This window comes from Aythya ferina (genome assembly GCF_964211825.1).
Source record: "Aythya ferina genome assembly, chromosome: 10".
Lineage (NCBI taxonomy): Eukaryota > Metazoa > Chordata > Aves > Anseriformes > Anatidae > Aythya > Aythya ferina.
In genome coordinates this window covers 2,765,105-2,783,445 of record NC_140306.1, presented here as the reverse complement: position 1 = coordinate 2,783,445, position 18,341 = coordinate 2,765,105, and the positions used below count along the sequence as shown (strand labels likewise).

Below are 18,341 nucleotides of genomic sequence, written 5' to 3'. Positions count from 1 at the left end.
CACATGAAGTTCATCTGGATGGCAAGTTCATTTTTGTTTCCATATGTATTTTCAAGATTTTCTGTGACAATGTTTAAATTCCCAGATGTTGAAGGATTTATCCTCACAAGATCTCTGAGTGTGTTTTGTAGTGATATTTACTTTTACAAAGCCTCCTCAATTCAAAAGCATTAAATTGGCTAAAGTAGGTAAGAAACAAAGGATGAAACTCAGCTATTTGTCAGCTACACGACAGTATCAAAAAGACCTTTTCTCTGCCAAAACAAACCTTTACATATTAAATGCAATGTAGAATTGCATCAACTGTCAATGCTTACCCCTCCTGTCACCTCCAAAATACCTTTCAGGCACTGGCTTCCAAGGAGCTGGAGCATTTTGGGAGAGAGTTGAGCTCAGATTTTCAGTCTGACAAAGCAGCACTGGTGCCTCTGAGCTACTCCAGGTGACCGGGGAAAGCTAAGATCTCTGCTTGGTCAGCACTGCCAAAATCAATAATTTCTGGAGATGTACAGAAATAAAACTTGTGGAGCTGGGTAAGCTTTCATATAGATAACCTGCATGTCTACAATTTTTAATCACTTCCAGAAACAGATAGTTGCAGATTAAAAGATTTGAAAATTTGAATTTAATTCCTTTGCAAGTTAAATGACCATGTCCTTAGACACCTTTAAATGTTACAAATTAACCACGTTTTACAAGATAAAGAAACTGACCTGAAAGTTAAGCATCTAACACCTGTATGACAAAAAAAACTGAAACTCTGGAAAGAGAATCCAGCTTGATTCACATTTTTTTCCCTTAAGACAACTTGTCCCTATTCTTTTAACTAAAAAACATTAAGACACACAATTTGAAAAATCAACTGAAATTCTTTTTTTTTTTTTTTTAAGAAAACTTAACCTGAGTTAAGATTTCTTGTCGCAGTCTGATATATATAAAATACTGTACTGTGCATAAACATGGCTAATTTATGGGGAGAAGATGAGTAAAGAGCATTTTGTCAGCCCAAAATTGGATGTTCACTGCAGGCCAAAATAATAAACCAACAATATTTTATAATGCACTGACATTTAACTAAAATGTCTACACAGTTTTCGAGATAATGGAGACATGAAAACACTACCAAGCAGGCAATAAGTCCTTTGAAACAAAATGTTTTACATTCCACGGGTAGCAAATATTAAGGAGAGGAAATCTGTAGCACTCCACTTTCTCCCTTTAAAACTCTGCACTCCAAACCTACCTAAATTAGACCAGGATCTGTCATTGATTATGTCATTCCCCAGAAATATGGCCTTCAGACTGTTTGTCATAACTCCATTGGTGATACTACACCGCAGACGTATTAAGTATCAGCCCAGATGATACAATTTTCCAGCTCCTACAAGCCAAACAAATATGTTCTCTGCCTTCTGGGACAAACGTGCCTGCAGATGGATGACACCAGGCTGTGATGTATGGGCTAAAGCTTTGCAACCCCTCACAGACTTTGAAGGTGCTTTTCCACCAGTACAATCAAGGCCCTTACATTTACAGGACACACAGTCATTCAAATACCTAAACCCCACTGAAATCAGGGGATCAATTCGAGTTTGTCTTTGCAGCCTGAAACTCTCCACTCTCTCTATCTCTTCTGATATTTTGTCTGATAATATTTTAACTCCGTGTTACCTAATGCTGTTTGGTTTTCTGTCTCTGTGTTTCATAGACTCTGTGATTCCGTGATTCTATGAAATGCAGAGACAGAAATACAAAATGCATTTTGTCTTTTCATTTATGACATGTAAATGCTCGCAGTACCCCTGTACTGTAAGCCCTACCTGCCCCTGCACCACAGAGCTGTGAGGAGCAGAGGAGTGCTCTCCTTCCTTTGGCATGTTACAGAATCAAACCACTTTCCCTTTTTTTCACATCTGCTTCAGTTTGAATTTCACCACTGGCACAGATGAGATGACTAATCCAATTTCTGTCTATGCAGAGAGTCCTCTTGCAGTCCTTTCTGCACATCTACTTTTTCCCTGAATAGTTGTCATTTAATGCCCCGTTATCTTAGATGGCACTCATTTAGTGGTTTATTAAGCAGTAATTTAGCAGCCTGTTATCAATTCCTGCTGTAGCTAGGAAAAATACGCAATCCAAGTATGCAAGATTTGTGCAGAATTACAGCATTTTTGTGATTTTTGGATTAGAGAAAAATTACAGAGAAGTAATACATATGAAATGTTTTGCCTGCATTTCATTATTGTCCCTCTGTGAAAGCTCCCATCAGGCTGCTCAGAATGGAGATTGCCCTATCTCTATTTCTGCCTCCAGCCCAAGCAGTGACATTGTACAAAATTGTGCAGGACTCCATGGAGTGAGTTAAGCTAAAGGAGGTCCTAAGCCTGGACTGGGTTTTCTGCTTGTGTTCTGACCTTTCTGGAAGGTTTACAGGTGGGGAGAATGCACGAGGCTTAGATTAGTTTTTGTGAGCTTCTTGAAAGGAGAGGGAAAATGGGGCGTTTAAATGAAAGTATAGGCAAGGGTAGAAACCAAAATGTGCCTTAGGCATTAATTACAGTAGTGTCGAGGGATCTGTGTAAATCACAGCAGGAAAAAAATTGGTTTTGCAAAACAATGTTGATGATAACAAAGACAAAGTCTTGATTTGAAATTACAGCTTTCAAGTTCTGGATAAAGTAGAAACATTTTCTTTAGTAAATCATTCCTGTTTCTTCAAATTGCCAGATTACGACAAGTATTTAAAATAGAGGTAAAAGAAGGCAAGAATGAAGATAAAGAGATGCCAACCAGCTAAACTATCAATGACAATCAAATAGATACCAGAGAAGTGTAGATATAAATGTATTTTTTTTATAGAAAAGCTGTTCTGGTTCTGTTTTCCCTCTGGAAACATAAGCATTGGAGACACCAGAGGACAAATCATACAAACTCTCCCCAAGTGGCAATTCATCCCATGCTTCACAGGCTCTTCTGTGGAGTGAGTACCTTGGGAAGAATGAACAAGGACCCCAAGAAAAACTCAGTGTTGGATTCTTCTCTTTGTAACATTGTAGCATTGGAATGAAGACTAAGCCATCAGAAAGGGAAACGGACTGCCTGAATGGTGTAACGTAAAGGCTCTCCACCTTACCATTTTTCCCTAGGTTTTTCAGCCTGCCGGTATCATCAGTGACATTTCCACCCACCCACTCCTGGACCCCAAGCTTAGCTGTGGTCGACTTGGCCCTGCCTGCTGAGCCCTTCCCCTCCAAAGGAGAGTTCAGTGCAGCCCTATCAGCCCGCATACTTTTTCTCCATTCAGTTGTGTTTTGTTTTGCTATTTATGCTGTCATTTTGCTGAGAATAGATTGGAAAAAAAGGTCATTTTTTACTTGAGTGGAAAAGAACAGTAATTTGACAGTAAGACATTCCTGGCTTGCCATACATCAGAAATGTTGATATTAGCCCCTTTAAAACAGACACTAGGGACAAAAATTGTCTGAGAACTCAATTGCTAGCTATTACTTTCCAAAACGTAAACATTTACAAAGTTTACAATGTTTCTTGCTTCTGCTAAATTTTAGGATGCCGTTACTGAAATGGCTTTAACTTCATTTGTGTTTGCTCAGAGAAAGATCATCATGAAGATATTAAATAGTCACAAAAGATGATGGCTTCAAATAGTGTCTTTTGGCTGATCTATAATCATTTGCTTTGGCAATTTTATTCAAGAACATTAGCACTGATCGCTTATGCTGTGTTCCTAATTATTTCTGAAATATTGTGCTGTTGTTCATGCTGAAATGCATAACGAGCAAAGCGGTAGGTTAGTTTGAAATGCAATGTTCTAACTGGTTTTTAATCAATGAGTGATAATGATAGCTTGTGTTTTGACTTTTACTGTTTAATTGCCAGTAATAAAGCAGAACTTTGTTGATGATATTTAACAGAGTTCAGTTTCATTTATCTCCATTTATTCTATTTATTGTAAAAGTGCCTGAGAGCTTTCAGTACTTGGCACAATAACAAAGTATACAGTGCAAATTATTTTTAGGTTGTCCAATATTTTCCACAATGGAAGGTTATAATACCCTTTTGTGGGCAGCTATTGCACTTCACTTTTTTTTCAGCAGGTGTTCAAAATTCAGTACGTCTAATGGTGGAGGGATGTTCCATGAAATCCCAATAAGATTTTTTCTGAGGTACAGACTTTTTACACCACTATTTACCTTCTGCTGCTTATGATAAGTGTTCATGGAAATACAAAGGACTAGGAAGGAAAGCAAGGAGATATTTCTGCTTGACCTGTGACTTTCTTGACTGGCTAATAATCAATTTTGCAATAGACAGTACCTGATATTTAGTCAGGAAAGACCATTTTTTAAGTTTAATTTTAAGTTCAAAATTTAGTTTCAGTCTACTAAAGGAGTGTCAATACTGTGACAACAAGCATATGAAAATCAGTCAGTCAACCCAATATATATGAAAATAATACACTGTTTGATTAATCTAATTTAAATCAGGATCGTCCTTTGGTTAAAAAAAAAAAAAAAAAAAAAAAAAAAAAAAAGTTATAAATATCTCTTGCATTCCTCTTCAATTATATGTAAGAAAATAAAGATCCTTTTAATCTTGTCTGGCCTGACATTATCTTAATTGCTTAAGATGATTTTTTCCTAGGATTTGATTCCCAAATTATCAATCATCTGTGAACAAGAAGGGAGTGGCAGTCTGGGATTTCATTATTAAATCTTCCTATGACCTAAAGATTTTTGCCATGGTGGTAATATCAGGTACAAAAATAAATTCTCTCAACATGATTTTCTTTTATTATCTTCATGATCTCTATTATTTTTAAGTATTATTCCGGAAGATAAACCTTTCTATCTACATACAAAATCATTTCTGATGTCAAGTTATTACAGCTAGTTTCTGCTTTATTCATGCCTGTTATTTAAGCCTTAGTGGGAAAAGCTAACATCTATGAAGCAGCCATTTCATTCCAGTTATTCAAAGTAAATAAGCAAAATTTAAATAGCATGTACACACAGCTTAAACATCCACCTACAATTTAAGACCCCTATAATGGTGATTGTATCAAGCTTTCTACAAGGTCTGGGACTCATAATAATGAAAAAAAATACTACTTCACATTACAACATGTTTCCTATTGAACGTAAATGGGAATTACAAAGCATGCCCTCTGGAAACAAAAGAGGAATCGTTGTTTGCTTTAGTACATTCAAACTATTTGCAAACTAGCCCTTTTCATCATTTCTTTTTCACTGCAATAAGGCTGGATTTTTGCTACTAAGTATCTGCCTGAAAATAATGCAGCTGTCATTGATATCCAATAGCTATTGTACATAGTTTTTGAACACCAAAGTATTTAGTAAACCAACTATCATTTACTATACATTATACAGCCAATATGAATAGAAGAGCAAATAGATGTTCTTAACAGTTCTCTTCCCTCTTTCCCTACAGTATAAATGTTGTGTGCACGTATTTCCTTGTAAGGATGTATATGTACTATACATCTACTTATGCAAATAAATATGAATAAATATATGTTACATAGCACAGTCTTAGAAGACTAAGAACAAATGGGGATTCTGTTGCTTATATTCTGTTCATTAGGGGTTGATCCAATGCTCACTGAAGTTTATGAAAGGCTTTCACTGACTTCAAAGCACTTTGGCTCATAAGTTGACTCTCTAAACAGGGAAAAGACGAAACTTGATGAGGCATGAAAATATATCTATCTACTGCCAGCTATAAAAATGTTAGCCAAACTTAACACCCTTCAGGATGCTGAATATTTTCTATACTGAAATTACAGTCTTGCTGGGGAAAAAAAAAAAAAAAAAAAAAAAAAAAAAAAAAAAAAAAAGTCCTTATAAATTCAATTGTACTTGATTTGTATTTTTCCAACAGATTACCCAAGTTTTCTGCCATCAAGTGGGAAGAGGGGTGCCACAAAAAGATTTATGTAAATGTTGTTGGAGGTTTAAAGGCTCAGTTCTCCCAGAAATTTCAGGCTAGCCAAGAATGTGGAGGGGGCAGCAAGCAGGGTAATAAAGCATTTCATCCTAAGTCCTTGAAACCACTCATACAGTTTATCCTAACATAGAAAAAAAAAAAAAAAAAAAGAGAAAAGAGATACAGGGCTATTCCTTCTCTGAGGCTTGCTCAGGATCTAGAGGAAGAAGGTGGTGGAGCAATTTCTTTTTGTCTCTATCTGTCTCCAGACACTGGATGGGAGCATAGGGGTGTAATGCAAGGTGCATAATGAAAAGACTGAAATGAGTCTGAAATACAGCTTAAAGGTAGGAAGAATTTTACACAAAGCTTTTTTTTTTTTTTTTTTAATTTTCCTTTCCCCATTTTAAGTAGCTTAAATTCTGTAGCTTGCCAAGTTGTTATGTACTCTTCCAAGTTACTACTTCACTCTGTCCCTGTTTCTACTGTGCATCTATTAAAAGTTGCAAATGGTATTTTGGAGTCATCACATAAAAAAACAGAGCTGACCAACACCAGCAGTGGTAAAAATTATCTGAGCTTGATTAAACACTGTCCTCTTAAGACAGTAAAACAAAAGCACAGTTACATTTTACACACACACACAAACACATACAAAGTTACAGAAGAACAAAGTGCTGGATTTATTTAACTGGCAGGATATTAAATGATATAGCTGTTATCTTTTCCTGTATTGTAAATTATTGAATTAAGCCTTCAGTCAGTTTGGCAACAGTGCCAAATGAATATTACAGCAGTACAATGCAGCAAACAGTATCTGTCATCAAATCTAGGCCTCACTTATAACTGAAATTACAGTGAACAAAATGCTTGTGCAGTAGATTGGAAAAGGTTCATTATTATTTATTCATTTTGCCTAGTAACACAAAAACTAATGAAATTTCATTGAGAAGAGTGCACGTCAAGATTACTATATATCATAAAGACACATCCCTCTAACTTTACTGTGGATATTTGTCTCTGTAATTAGATGTCTGTTCCACAATAGTTCTGAATCTGAAGGACATGGCCAAGTTCATGACATAAAACAAATCACCTGCACAAATGAAAAGGCTTCCTTTATCTTGTCTATATCCTGCACAACAGCACAAAAGCCTTTAGAAAATCTTTCCATAAAGACCATGAAGTCATGCACAGTTAGTGATTTTAACATTGTTACTTAAACATTTTTTAAAAAATAAAATATCACATTATTAATATAGTTCACACATTGGTATATTTATAGTCTCTATACCTATTCAAGGCATGGTATTTTTACACATAGCTTCACAATGAATTGTTTGTAAATCTGTGTTCATCTTTAGCCAAAAGTGTAAATTAGTGAAGCTCCATTGAATGCTATCCAGCGTGCACAACTTATGAGCAATTTTCTGACACTGTAGTTTGAAATTTGGGACTGGAGTCCTTCGGGAATATTTTGATTTTGTACTGAATTAAATTAATATCAGATAAATCCAAGGTTAGTTTGATTGTAATATTCAATATAATAATATGAGAGACATCAAATTTTGGCATTTAGAGATCTATCATTAATTATTTTGTAATTAGGATGTGTGTATCAGTTAGACCAAAATACAGATGTATAGTAAATTCACTGATACCCAATTATATTCACAGAAAGTTAGCTTAAAGAATTGGAGTAACACTTGTTATTATAATAGAAAAAATGTTTACTATTATAAATAGTAAAAAATGCTTGAAGCATTTGATTGTGACAAAAAACTTTTGTCAGTATGCATATTTAATTGAAAAAGGCTCATAATTCAAGAATATGATCATTTTTGCATAATAGTTATTACCTGTGAAATATTACACCTAATTTTACATATAAGGTTCAGGTAATCTTAACATTTGTGTATAGTAGTAATTAATACCATATTTTACACATTTATTCTTTGTTTTTACACCAAAGCACCTCAGGAAAATGTACAGTGTATAGCCTGTGTGTTGACATATTAGTCTCTGATCACCCTACCTACAACACGATACAGGCTACCATATATAAGGAAGTATATTGGAATATTTGAATATTTTTTCAAAAAATAAAGTTGAGAGGATACAGAATCATTCTTCTTGAAGATATTTAACTTTTCTCTGCCATTCACCAGGGCTGTGTTTCTCATATCACTTGCTTACACTCACTATTTTTTGAATGCACCACTAGCCTACTGAGGCTGTATCCCAGATGAAAGGACTGCCTTGCACTGTTGACTGTCATTTTATAGACAGCTTTATATATAACGTCTGGGCTCAAGCACCAAGCTTCAATTCATTACCAAGAGTTTTTCAGACTTCAGTAGGGCCAGGACTTCACCCCATGTGCCACCCTGACGCCTACCTTTCTCACCACTTCAGAGAAAGCTAAGTGTCTTTCTGGTTTGGGTGTCTGATGACAGAGACAATGTGGAATTTCACCACTACTCCCAATTTGACTTTTTCAATAGAAGCTGAAACTTGAAAGGAGCCCAGTGTCTCTAGAGCTCTGTACATCAGTGTCTGAAGGGAGAAAACACATGAAAGTTGAAGGCCCTTTGGGAAAATCCTAAAGGTTTTAGGTTGCTTCTGCCTGCTCAAACCTATAACATCTCTTCTAATCTCCCTTTCTCTGTGTGTAAGTCTCCTGGTTCACTCTCTGATTAAGAACTGAATGAGAGGGTGAGGAGGGATGCCTGCCTCCCATTGCCGATAAAACTGACAGCCTTCTGTCCTTTTTCCAGAATGCTTTCATGGACCTTTTCTCTTTCTCACTTTTTTTTTTTTTTTTTTTTTTTTTTTTTCCCATCTTCTCTTTCACTGTTAATATCTTATTCATCGCACTGATGTGTGTTACTCTAAGTTCATACTTTCCCGCTAGCAAACAGCATTGCATCCATTACCTCTCATTCTGTACCAGTCATGCTCCTTAAAGTCCTTGAGCTAGCTGGTCCAGGCTTTGGGTGAGGAAAATAATCATTCCATTCAGCTTCTGTCAAGATTCAATCAAAAGCCCCAGTGTTATTCGCAGAGAAAGACAATCACATTTAAAAATCTGTGGGCTCTATAAATTTCCCTCTCTTCAAATTAAAATTTACTGGTGTCTTAAGTTGTGAAGAAAACTAGATGGATTTTGAAGTCATTTGTATTTTTCATATTTTTTTCTACTTATGCTGTCACTACAAGGAGGAAGTCTCTAACTCACCTGCCCCATCCTTTTTGCTAGAACTGACAGGTGTTTTACTATGAAGCTGATTTAAAAGAGGCCTCTTAATCAGGTGTCAGCTTTGGCCCATAAAGTCATATTAATGTTTTGGATCAGATATGAGGCTCTATCTAAGGCACATTAAGAAAGATTCATTAGAAACTCACTACCCCTGGAATTTACAGCCTTCCTGGAACTTAATAGCCTGGATAAATTTATCCTTATCTGGTTTGCTTATGTGAATTATAGCAGTTTTGCATTTAGAATCTTTTTAGAGTGCAGGTTTTATCATTATTCTCATCTCTTTTTTCTTATGAAAGAACACACTAATATGCTAGATATATATCTGCCTAGGCAGCAGCAAACCCCTTTGTGCCTATTGCATGACTCCAAGTGAAGAAAGAACAGCCCTGGTCCATCACTTTCTTGGAATTCTTCTGGCTGTCTCTTCTACAGCACTCAGAACAAAGGACTCCTAATCTCTGATTAGCTCCAGAGAATCATGGCAACTGAAATAATCACAGGAACTGAAAATGCTGCATGCTTTGGAGATCTAAGACCAACAGAACTGGACATTTCTGGTCCTTAAACAATAAATACTCTTGAGTTTGTCTACTTGGAGCAGATTCAATCAGAAAAATAATAATAATAATAATAAAGTCCAACATGGTCTATTTTTATTATTTATTTTACAAATGCAGCATAATGTCTTCCGAGACACTTTCAGTTTCACCAAGAAAAAGCTGTCCAATATTACTGGGCAGTTCTGGACAAGAAAAATGGTCCACTTCAATGGTTTGCAATGTTGGTCTACCAAGTTATTTATATGTATCCTACAGAGTGGGATACAGCCTGAGCTGCACTCTGGCTGTATTGCCTGGTATTTCCAGTGGAGCAAATGCATCATAAGAAACTAATTATGAAGCCAGTCAGTGTCATACAGCAGGAAAGAACAGTGAATACGATTTGGGTAAAATTAAATTGATTAAGTGTAGGCTCCAGATGTGTATTCCATTCTCCATGTCTGGGAGAGACAGTGCATAAGCACTTTAATATTTATTGTGACTGACGGAAAATTCTTTGATTACATTTGATATAACTATTAGAGCCCAGTATAACTAACCACTGCCCATAACGCAGTGAGAGGAAAGCACTATGATATCCTTTGTTGATACATAATTATGAAAAAATAGGCTCCCTCCTCTTCTGCTGGCTGTGTTAATCCCCACATTGGCCAAAGACAATATCATATAATGAATAAAGGAATGTTGTTTCATTTTCATACTTTAGATTTGAATTCAGACTGGCATAATTATGGTCTTTATGGAGATCAAACTGATTGGATATCATAAAGAAATACATTTCATAATAAGAGTTTATATTTGCCTTCAGTCACCATGCTGAGGACACAGGCACAAGTTTTATGTATGGAAATGATACATTTAATCAAATATTCATATTCTAATTGATTTTTTAAAATATATGAATTATTTAATTCCTAACAAAAGCAAAGAGTACTAAGATTTATTTGTCATACATATCTCTGGATAAATCGTGGTGACTTGTTGTGAATCTGGAGAATGAGGGAGAAATATATGGCCTTTCTCTACACCAAATGCAAAAGGATGCATCAGGAAATTAGAAATGACCAGTCTGACCTTTCATATAAATAAGAGATGGACTCACAGTATACCATTGGCTGTAAAGTGCACATCATTTCTCACAAACATGATGGTATTCTCTGTTGCAGATCAGGCAGCAAGAAAAGGATATTAAAGAAAAAAAACAAAATGATAGCATGACACCCCTTTTACGAAAAGTAATGGACAATATTTTTTGTGATAGTGGCTGAAACATATCTACCATAGAGGAGCTGCTAGGATACATGTAAACAACTATGTCCTTATTCCACACTGTTCTGTATGAAGGACTCTGAAAGGGATACAAGAACTAAGACTTTCAAAACTCTGCAAGTGACAAATGACCCTAAATTCCATTTAGTACTCATAATGAGAATTTAATCCAGATTTATCATTTTTTTTTTACACTTTTATCAACTAAAATAGGGATTTTCACATATACCAGGTAACTTGCCACAGTTAATCTCAGTCCCACATAGCTAGATCAATTTTGAAAATGGAACAAAGATCCCAAAGTCATTTCATTGTTTTATAAAAGCTTTTCACTGGTTGTTGTGGGAATGTAACAAGAACAGGCTAAGTAAATTAATTCAGAAGGGAAGAAAACTCATACAAGAGAAAAGACAAGTCAAAGGATCATTTGTAGAAACAGCAAAAAAGATCCCTCAAAATTTGTCAAGTGAATAAAAATAAAAGAGACCTTTAACTACATCCAGCCACCATCTCTGAGAGTAGCTCTGCTTCACACCTCATGGTTTGCTGAAGAAATTGTATTCTTCTTCCCATAGTAAGACTCCCATGAGAAGTATAAGAAATTCTGGTTTGCTTTATTTATATCATTTGATTGTGAAAGAGAGGAAAAATAATTTGGGGTCCGGAGTCAATTCTGGGAGATGTCTCATCTTTCTGATTAAACTGTTGGCGCTATAAGATATGAGCTATTTATTCTTCCTACAGTATCTCGCTCTATGACTAAAGTCCCCTGGCAGAACAAGAATATAAAGAATAAAACAATTATGAATTTAAACTTTAGATTGAGCTAAGGGGTGAAATGCGTGCTTATCTTTAGGTATTTCAACAAGCCCACCAAAAGCAAACAGTTAAGGCAATATCGTCTTGAATATAGTTGAGTTACAGCTTCTTTTATTGGGTTTCTTTTATATTTTCTGAGATTTTCACCTGTCTGCAGAAGTTATGGATAAGTCAGGAAATATTTGGAGCTTACTCAAAGTTTGCATATAGCCTGCAAAGTTCAGCAGAATGAAAAAGTTATGGAAATTGATACTTTTTATGTGATTTACTGTATTTTATGCTCTGTTATGTCACTTATAACATCACATATAATATTCAGCCAGGTTTAATATTGTACCTTCAAGCCACTAGCTCATCTCAGCTGTTTTACTAGCCTGACTTTATATCCTAAACTGAAAGGATGTATTTTCTTTTTCTAGTATGCCCACGTTATTTCCTCTATAACACAAGATATTCTTAAAATGAGATGTGTCTATCCAAACAGCTATTGTGGTATAAAACAAATCAATCTTTTTGGACTGCTACTTTGAATTTTACTCCAATTCCCTTGAAGGCTATTTCTCACTGGTATCGTTCATGAAATCACACAACTGGGCTGACTTTCTGAGTTTCTGAAGGATACACAGTGTAAGCTGGGTAATAGATATGTAGGAGTAGGCATCTCCATTAAGATACACACAAAACATTACAGTTATAAGGTGCCATCTTTAAAAAGGATTCTGGTCAAAAAAAGCCAAAATATATTAAATATATATATATATATTTGATCATCTATATCTAAAGTTTTACCAGATGTTTTTTGCTTTAGATCCAGCAAAATACATTCATCAGTAGAAAACAATTTTACTAATAGAAAGATGGGTTCCGATTTTTTCAGGTTTAGCTGAAAATATTTCAGAAATGAAATGGATATTAAAATAAATAAATAAATAAATAAAATATTATATTTTTATGATTATATATTCTTATTCTTATTCTCACTTCAGATGAGTCAAATTATTCATATAGTTCCACGAAAAACATCAGAAAAACATCAAGTGTCAAAAAAGATGGGAGCAGACAATGGTGCTGACCTGGCTTTTTTTTCAAATTTAGAAGAAGTAGATTGAAGTGGTTGAAAAGTACAAAAGCACATGAATATGTATACAGCTGACAGCCAATACAAAGGATCTGAGTTTTGAAGTGCATTGTGTGCAGTCACTTATGGCCCTGAAGAAGGCACTCGGGTTGATGTGGTGCCAGTGGCTGGAGCTGATCTGGCTGGGGTGAAGCTGGGGGAACTGCCTGGGGGCACAAGCTGAGTTAATGCATCAGGATGGCTGATTCTCTTTAGGGATGCAGGAAGACACTCTGCTGGTGTCAGCTGAACAAGACCTATTTGCAGCAGCTGAGAAAATCCTCTAGGAGTTACAGAGCTATAGAGCAAGAAGGTTGCACTTGGCGATCCATGTCTGAAATGAAGACAGAAAAGGTGGGGTGAAATAGTGACCCGCAGGAAGTGTGTTGTACCTTCCTTCTCTCATTACTGATGAGCAGATAAAATAGGTGAATAAAACCAGACACAATTACTGCCACCATTTATGTTTCTTCTAGAACATAACTGTATAGCTACTAATTTTTGGGTTCAGCTCTCTTCTTCCCAGCTACCTGTGTCACTACTGCAAACTTGCTGGATCTCTTGAATTTGTGCATGATATGTGAGAAATTGAGTATGGTCCAGTTGCTAAGCTTTATTGAAAGCTTTGAGAGCATTTATTTGTTCTGTCACTACTATTCTGTGACAAATCATTTCATCTCCATGAAAGTTTTTCTGCAAGAACCTCTGAGACTGAGGAAAGAAATCGGTCTTGCCCCAGCCCACGTGTCTGTTGTGCCTTTGTGTTTTCAAGCTCTAATTAGACTCTGTGCATTGCCAGGGGGAAAATGCTCTAGTGAAAATACTTGATGAATTTTCAACCTTTATTTTATGCTACCACTCTTTAAATAGAGAGAGAAGAAAAAATGTAAACCTGAAACCAAGCCAGCTAAAGTATACAAAAACAATATTAAACCAAAGGAGAGGCCAAATGGCCTAAATAAAAGGCCAAAGAAGAAGGAAATGATCAATTTCCTTAGCTTTTGATGTGACCTTCTGGACCCACCACCAGAAAGAGAGGCCAACTGGCAAAGGAAAGGAAAGCCTAGGACCAGAAAGCTGCCACAATGTGCCTCCTGGTCTAGAAGCTATTTGCTTGTCAGCAGGAAGTGCTCACTATCCCTCATGCTATTTGCTCTCACAGGCCATAGGGCTGTTTTGCCAGACTTTTAAAAGACAAACAGTCTGTCTTTCAAAGGATGGCATGAGAATGACATAGCCACTTCACCAGGTGATCAGGGAGGTACAATCTCCAAACACACAAAGCCACACCATTCTTTTCTGCTTCCAGTCACAATCTAAACAATAAGTATGAGGTAGATGGGGGAGATTTAATAGATGTCCATATAATTTCCATAGAAGACATGCAAAGAAGCTAGTCTTCACTGTCACTTGCTTAATAAATCACCAACACCTGGGATATGTGATTTTATTATCATTCGGGTTTGAAATATTTCCTACTTAACAGCAAAATGTCTGGAGGTGGACTCTGTGCTGAATATACAAGCAGACCTTAACATCTGACCAAAAGAAAAAGACACCAAAGGACACTTCTATGTATAAGGACACACTAAAGATGCCTAATATCTTAAATTATTGTTTTTCTTTTTCAGGGGAAGAAAGTCTACATGGTCCTATTTTTATTCAAGAGCCACATGATATCACTTATTCCATGGGCTCAGCGAATCCAGAAATCCTACTGAACTGTACAGCTAAAGGATATCCACTCCCTTACTACAGGTGAAGTCAACTTTTGAAAAGTCCCATCTGGCTTTAAATCTTTTAACAGTTTTATTTAGTCATAGAAGGTCAGGTGTACCTCAGTGTGTGGCAAGTGCTCATGGCAAGAGTGACAGTAGCTAGAAAGCATGGTTGCACTTCTAGGCTTTGGGGCTGGGTTTGTTTCTTTTCCTCATTGATTCCCCACATCGAGAAACATTTAGCCAGCAGCCCAGGGAAAAAATTGTGGCTCCAGTTTTCTGAAGTTACTAAGATAGGAGTATAGTACTTACTAGGACCTCAACTTTGTTACTTCCAGGAGAGAGAGAGAATCTTTTGACAGCCTGCAGGCCAGATGTAATAGGTGATGTAATGAGAAGAAGATCCTGCAGCTGAGGTTGCATATAGTACTGGTCACTTGCACATAAAACTGAAATAAGTTCACATTCATTGTTTTTATTTCAAAAATAAAATCTCTCCCTATACAGTAAACTACATAGGTATGGCATTACATCATTTCAAGCCTGCTTGTTAGAAATCTGAGAAGAGGAAGAAAATAGTGAAACGTTAAAAGCTACATGAGTATAGAAAATTTGAGGAATGAAGGAAAAATATTTTTGCTAGTCTATAGTTAAGAAAATTGACACAGTAGAAGAAAGCACATCACTGAAAATTGTCCCCATAGTATTTTAAAACCTACAAAATTACTTCTGAATCCACAGAACAGCTGTGACAAATGGAAAAATGGAGATGCTGTGCATCTGTATTTGCTAAAACTTTCTGTACATCTATAAATGCTAGGAAAGCAAAAGAGCAACATCCTTGCCCATTTCTAATTCTAAGATTTCATGTATATATTTATAGTGTTTATCTAAAGAAACAGCAAGGCACAACTCTGATAACTAGCTTACAACACTCTGCAGGCTCACTTAATAAAACCTCAGTACACAGGAATGTTTGCTTATTGAATAACTATGGAGTCATCTTTTAAAATGCAGCTTGTTGTGCCAAGGATTTGGAAACCTGAGTCTAATAAGAGGAAAAGCTGTATATCTAGGGAAAAAAATAAAATAAAATAAAATATATAAAAAAAATAATAATAAAAAAGTCTGGGAAAAGGAAAGTAAAAAACAAGAAGTAATTCATTCAAGATATGAAAAAAAATATATATATATATCCTACCAAGTACTTAGACAGCATTTCTTCAGTAGCTTTTAATTGTTCACACAATTCCTCTGTACTGTACCACTGCTAATTATGAACTTGGCTTTTGTGCTTCATGTATTATGAACTTGGCTTTTGTGCTTCATGTATTAATATTTTTCCAAATATTCTGCCAGTAGAGAAATGCTTTATCTTTTTTTCACAATGTAACGTCTATTTATATAAGTAGAAATCCTCACCCAGATCCCATCCCATTCATTCTTGCAGTTTTCAACATGAACATCCATGGTTTCATGTCATCCATCTGTTTCATATCCAGTTATATAGGCAGCTTCCTCAATGACCTGTAAAAGTTATTAATTCACTTATTCCACCCATGAACTCCACACATCCAAAACGAGTAGTAACAGTAGATTTCATTAGGCATGTGAGCTATGAAATCTCCTCCCATCAGGCATCAAATAGTCCTATCTTCCCTTCCACTTTCTTATGCTTTCTTACTGTCCATTAACTAGATTCACTTTTTCTTTGCCCTATAAGGACATTTTGCAACACCTCAGTTACTCTAGTAAGACCAGATCAACATCTGGGGATGTATCCTGAACCCTCTAGGTCAATTAGAAGTTACCATACCATCGCTGCTGCTGTTACAAGTTGGGAGTTTTTCACCATTATTTGAAAGGAACAGGAAGCCTTCAGCATATTTCTTTGATTTCAGTAGTCAGTTTTATCAGATAAGAATCAAGCCCATATATTTAAAGTTCCAACAATTTTAGATAAATCAAGCGCAGTATGAAATTTTAATAATATCCTTTGCTGAGTGATGGAAAAGAACTGCAAGGATTATAGCAAGGCATTTCTTTGATTCATAACTACAGAACTGCTACAATAGGAATAAGGTTATACCCAAGCTAATTTGCTATTTAGCACCTTTTTGCATAAATAAATATGCTGATTAGAACCTTTAATTTAAAGAAAAATGCTTAGCATTTTCTGGATAATCTTATTATTTTTTTTTTAATGTACTGTATTACATTCTTCTTAAAGACTCGTTAAAGATAGTAGTGACCTTTTGCAACTTGATTTCAAAATCTTGTGTGTCTGGCAAGCATAATACAAGAATTGTATAGGATTGAAACAGGCATAATGATGAAGTGACAAAAAATGAGAGACTCTGATTTCCTCTGCTGGAAGTAACAGAGAACATAGATCTGATTACAATGGAAACAAAAATAAAGATAGAGAAATGTCTCTAAAATCTGTGCATATGTTGGGAAATCTAGATAAATATCCTGTTAAATACCATCATAATAATCTACATTCTCATCTTCTTTACAGTCAATTTTTTTTTTTTTTTTGTAATATCAGGTACATTATTTCTACTCTTTCACTGTGCAATAGTGGTAGTAAATACAACTTTTCAAACTAGATTTATAAGTAATAAATTTTAGTTATTTTTTTACATGCTATTCATGAGCATATCACTGTTCCACATTTTCTTTCCATTAAGTCATTCTAAATCATTCAGTTTAATAGTTAAATTAGCTAGCCTTCCTCCGCACTGGGGGGGAAAATAAATAAATAAATAAATAAATATGTCACGTGGAGCTTGTCAAGCAAGTGTTTTCTGCAGTATTTTGACATTTCTCATTCAGTCTCATTCAGTCCCAGGTGTTAGTTCTAATTCATTACATTTTTTTCTGAACTTAGGTTCAGTATTCTGTATAATCATGTAAGCTAACACTTTTATGCAAGTTTGAAATCAATGTTTTAGGTTTTTTTCCCTCTCAAAATCTACAGAGAGAAGTCAGTTGCACAAATGAAGAAATCCAGGGACAGCATAAGTGCCATTCATTAGAGAGCAATCTTAATATTTCAGCATAACTTAGAAAGATGCAGTAAAATATGACAAAGAGATATAAATTTAATCCAAATCAAAGTACCATTCAACATAACTGTAACAATCAAATAAAAGTGAAGGGAGCAGAGGCACAAAATCTACATTAATTTCTAATGTAATAAAATATGTTTATAAAAATTGTATACAATTTTAGAGTAATTCCCCATAACTCCAAAAATACTTTTATCTTATTCATACCCTTGAAAAAACAGTGACAATCCTTCTATACCAAGTACACCAAGAATGGTATACTTGTTCACTAAAATACTATCCCTTGACTCATTGCAGATTCTGCTTCAAAAATGAAGTAAAACTAAAAACCCCTCCAGCCTCTGTTGTCTTGTTCAGTCAATAGTTTTAAAACTTTCTATTTTCAGGCTTTTCAGGCTTCTATGCAAATAGTAAAAAAATAAAATAAAAAATCAACTGTGTCTCAGAAGACTTGGCAGGACATGTTCTTTTAGAATGTAAATAACTTAAGAAACATGGAACATGGAACATTTAATGAAATCTTAAAAAATAAATAAACGAATAAATAAGTATTTTATA

At 35.3% G+C, this 18,341-nt stretch overlaps 1 protein-coding gene across 4 annotated transcripts in view; it reads left to right on the top strand.

Annotated features, from left to right (window-relative positions):
- The window catches only part of LOC311442087 (contactin-6-like), a 143,324-nt gene that overhangs the window by 39,260 nt on the left and 85,723 nt on the right, over window positions 1-18,341 (top strand). For all 4 annotated transcript variants that reach the window (XM_084530864.1, XM_084530857.1, XM_084530858.1 and 1 more), the window contains exon 3: window positions 14,623-14,749. Coding sequence is in view for 3 of the 4 variants with exons in the window: in XM_084530857.1 (XP_084386983.1) it covers window positions 14,623-14,749 (127 nt within the window). In the remaining variant the exon portion in view is untranslated. The remainder of the gene's footprint in view (window positions 1-14,622; window positions 14,750-18,341) is intronic.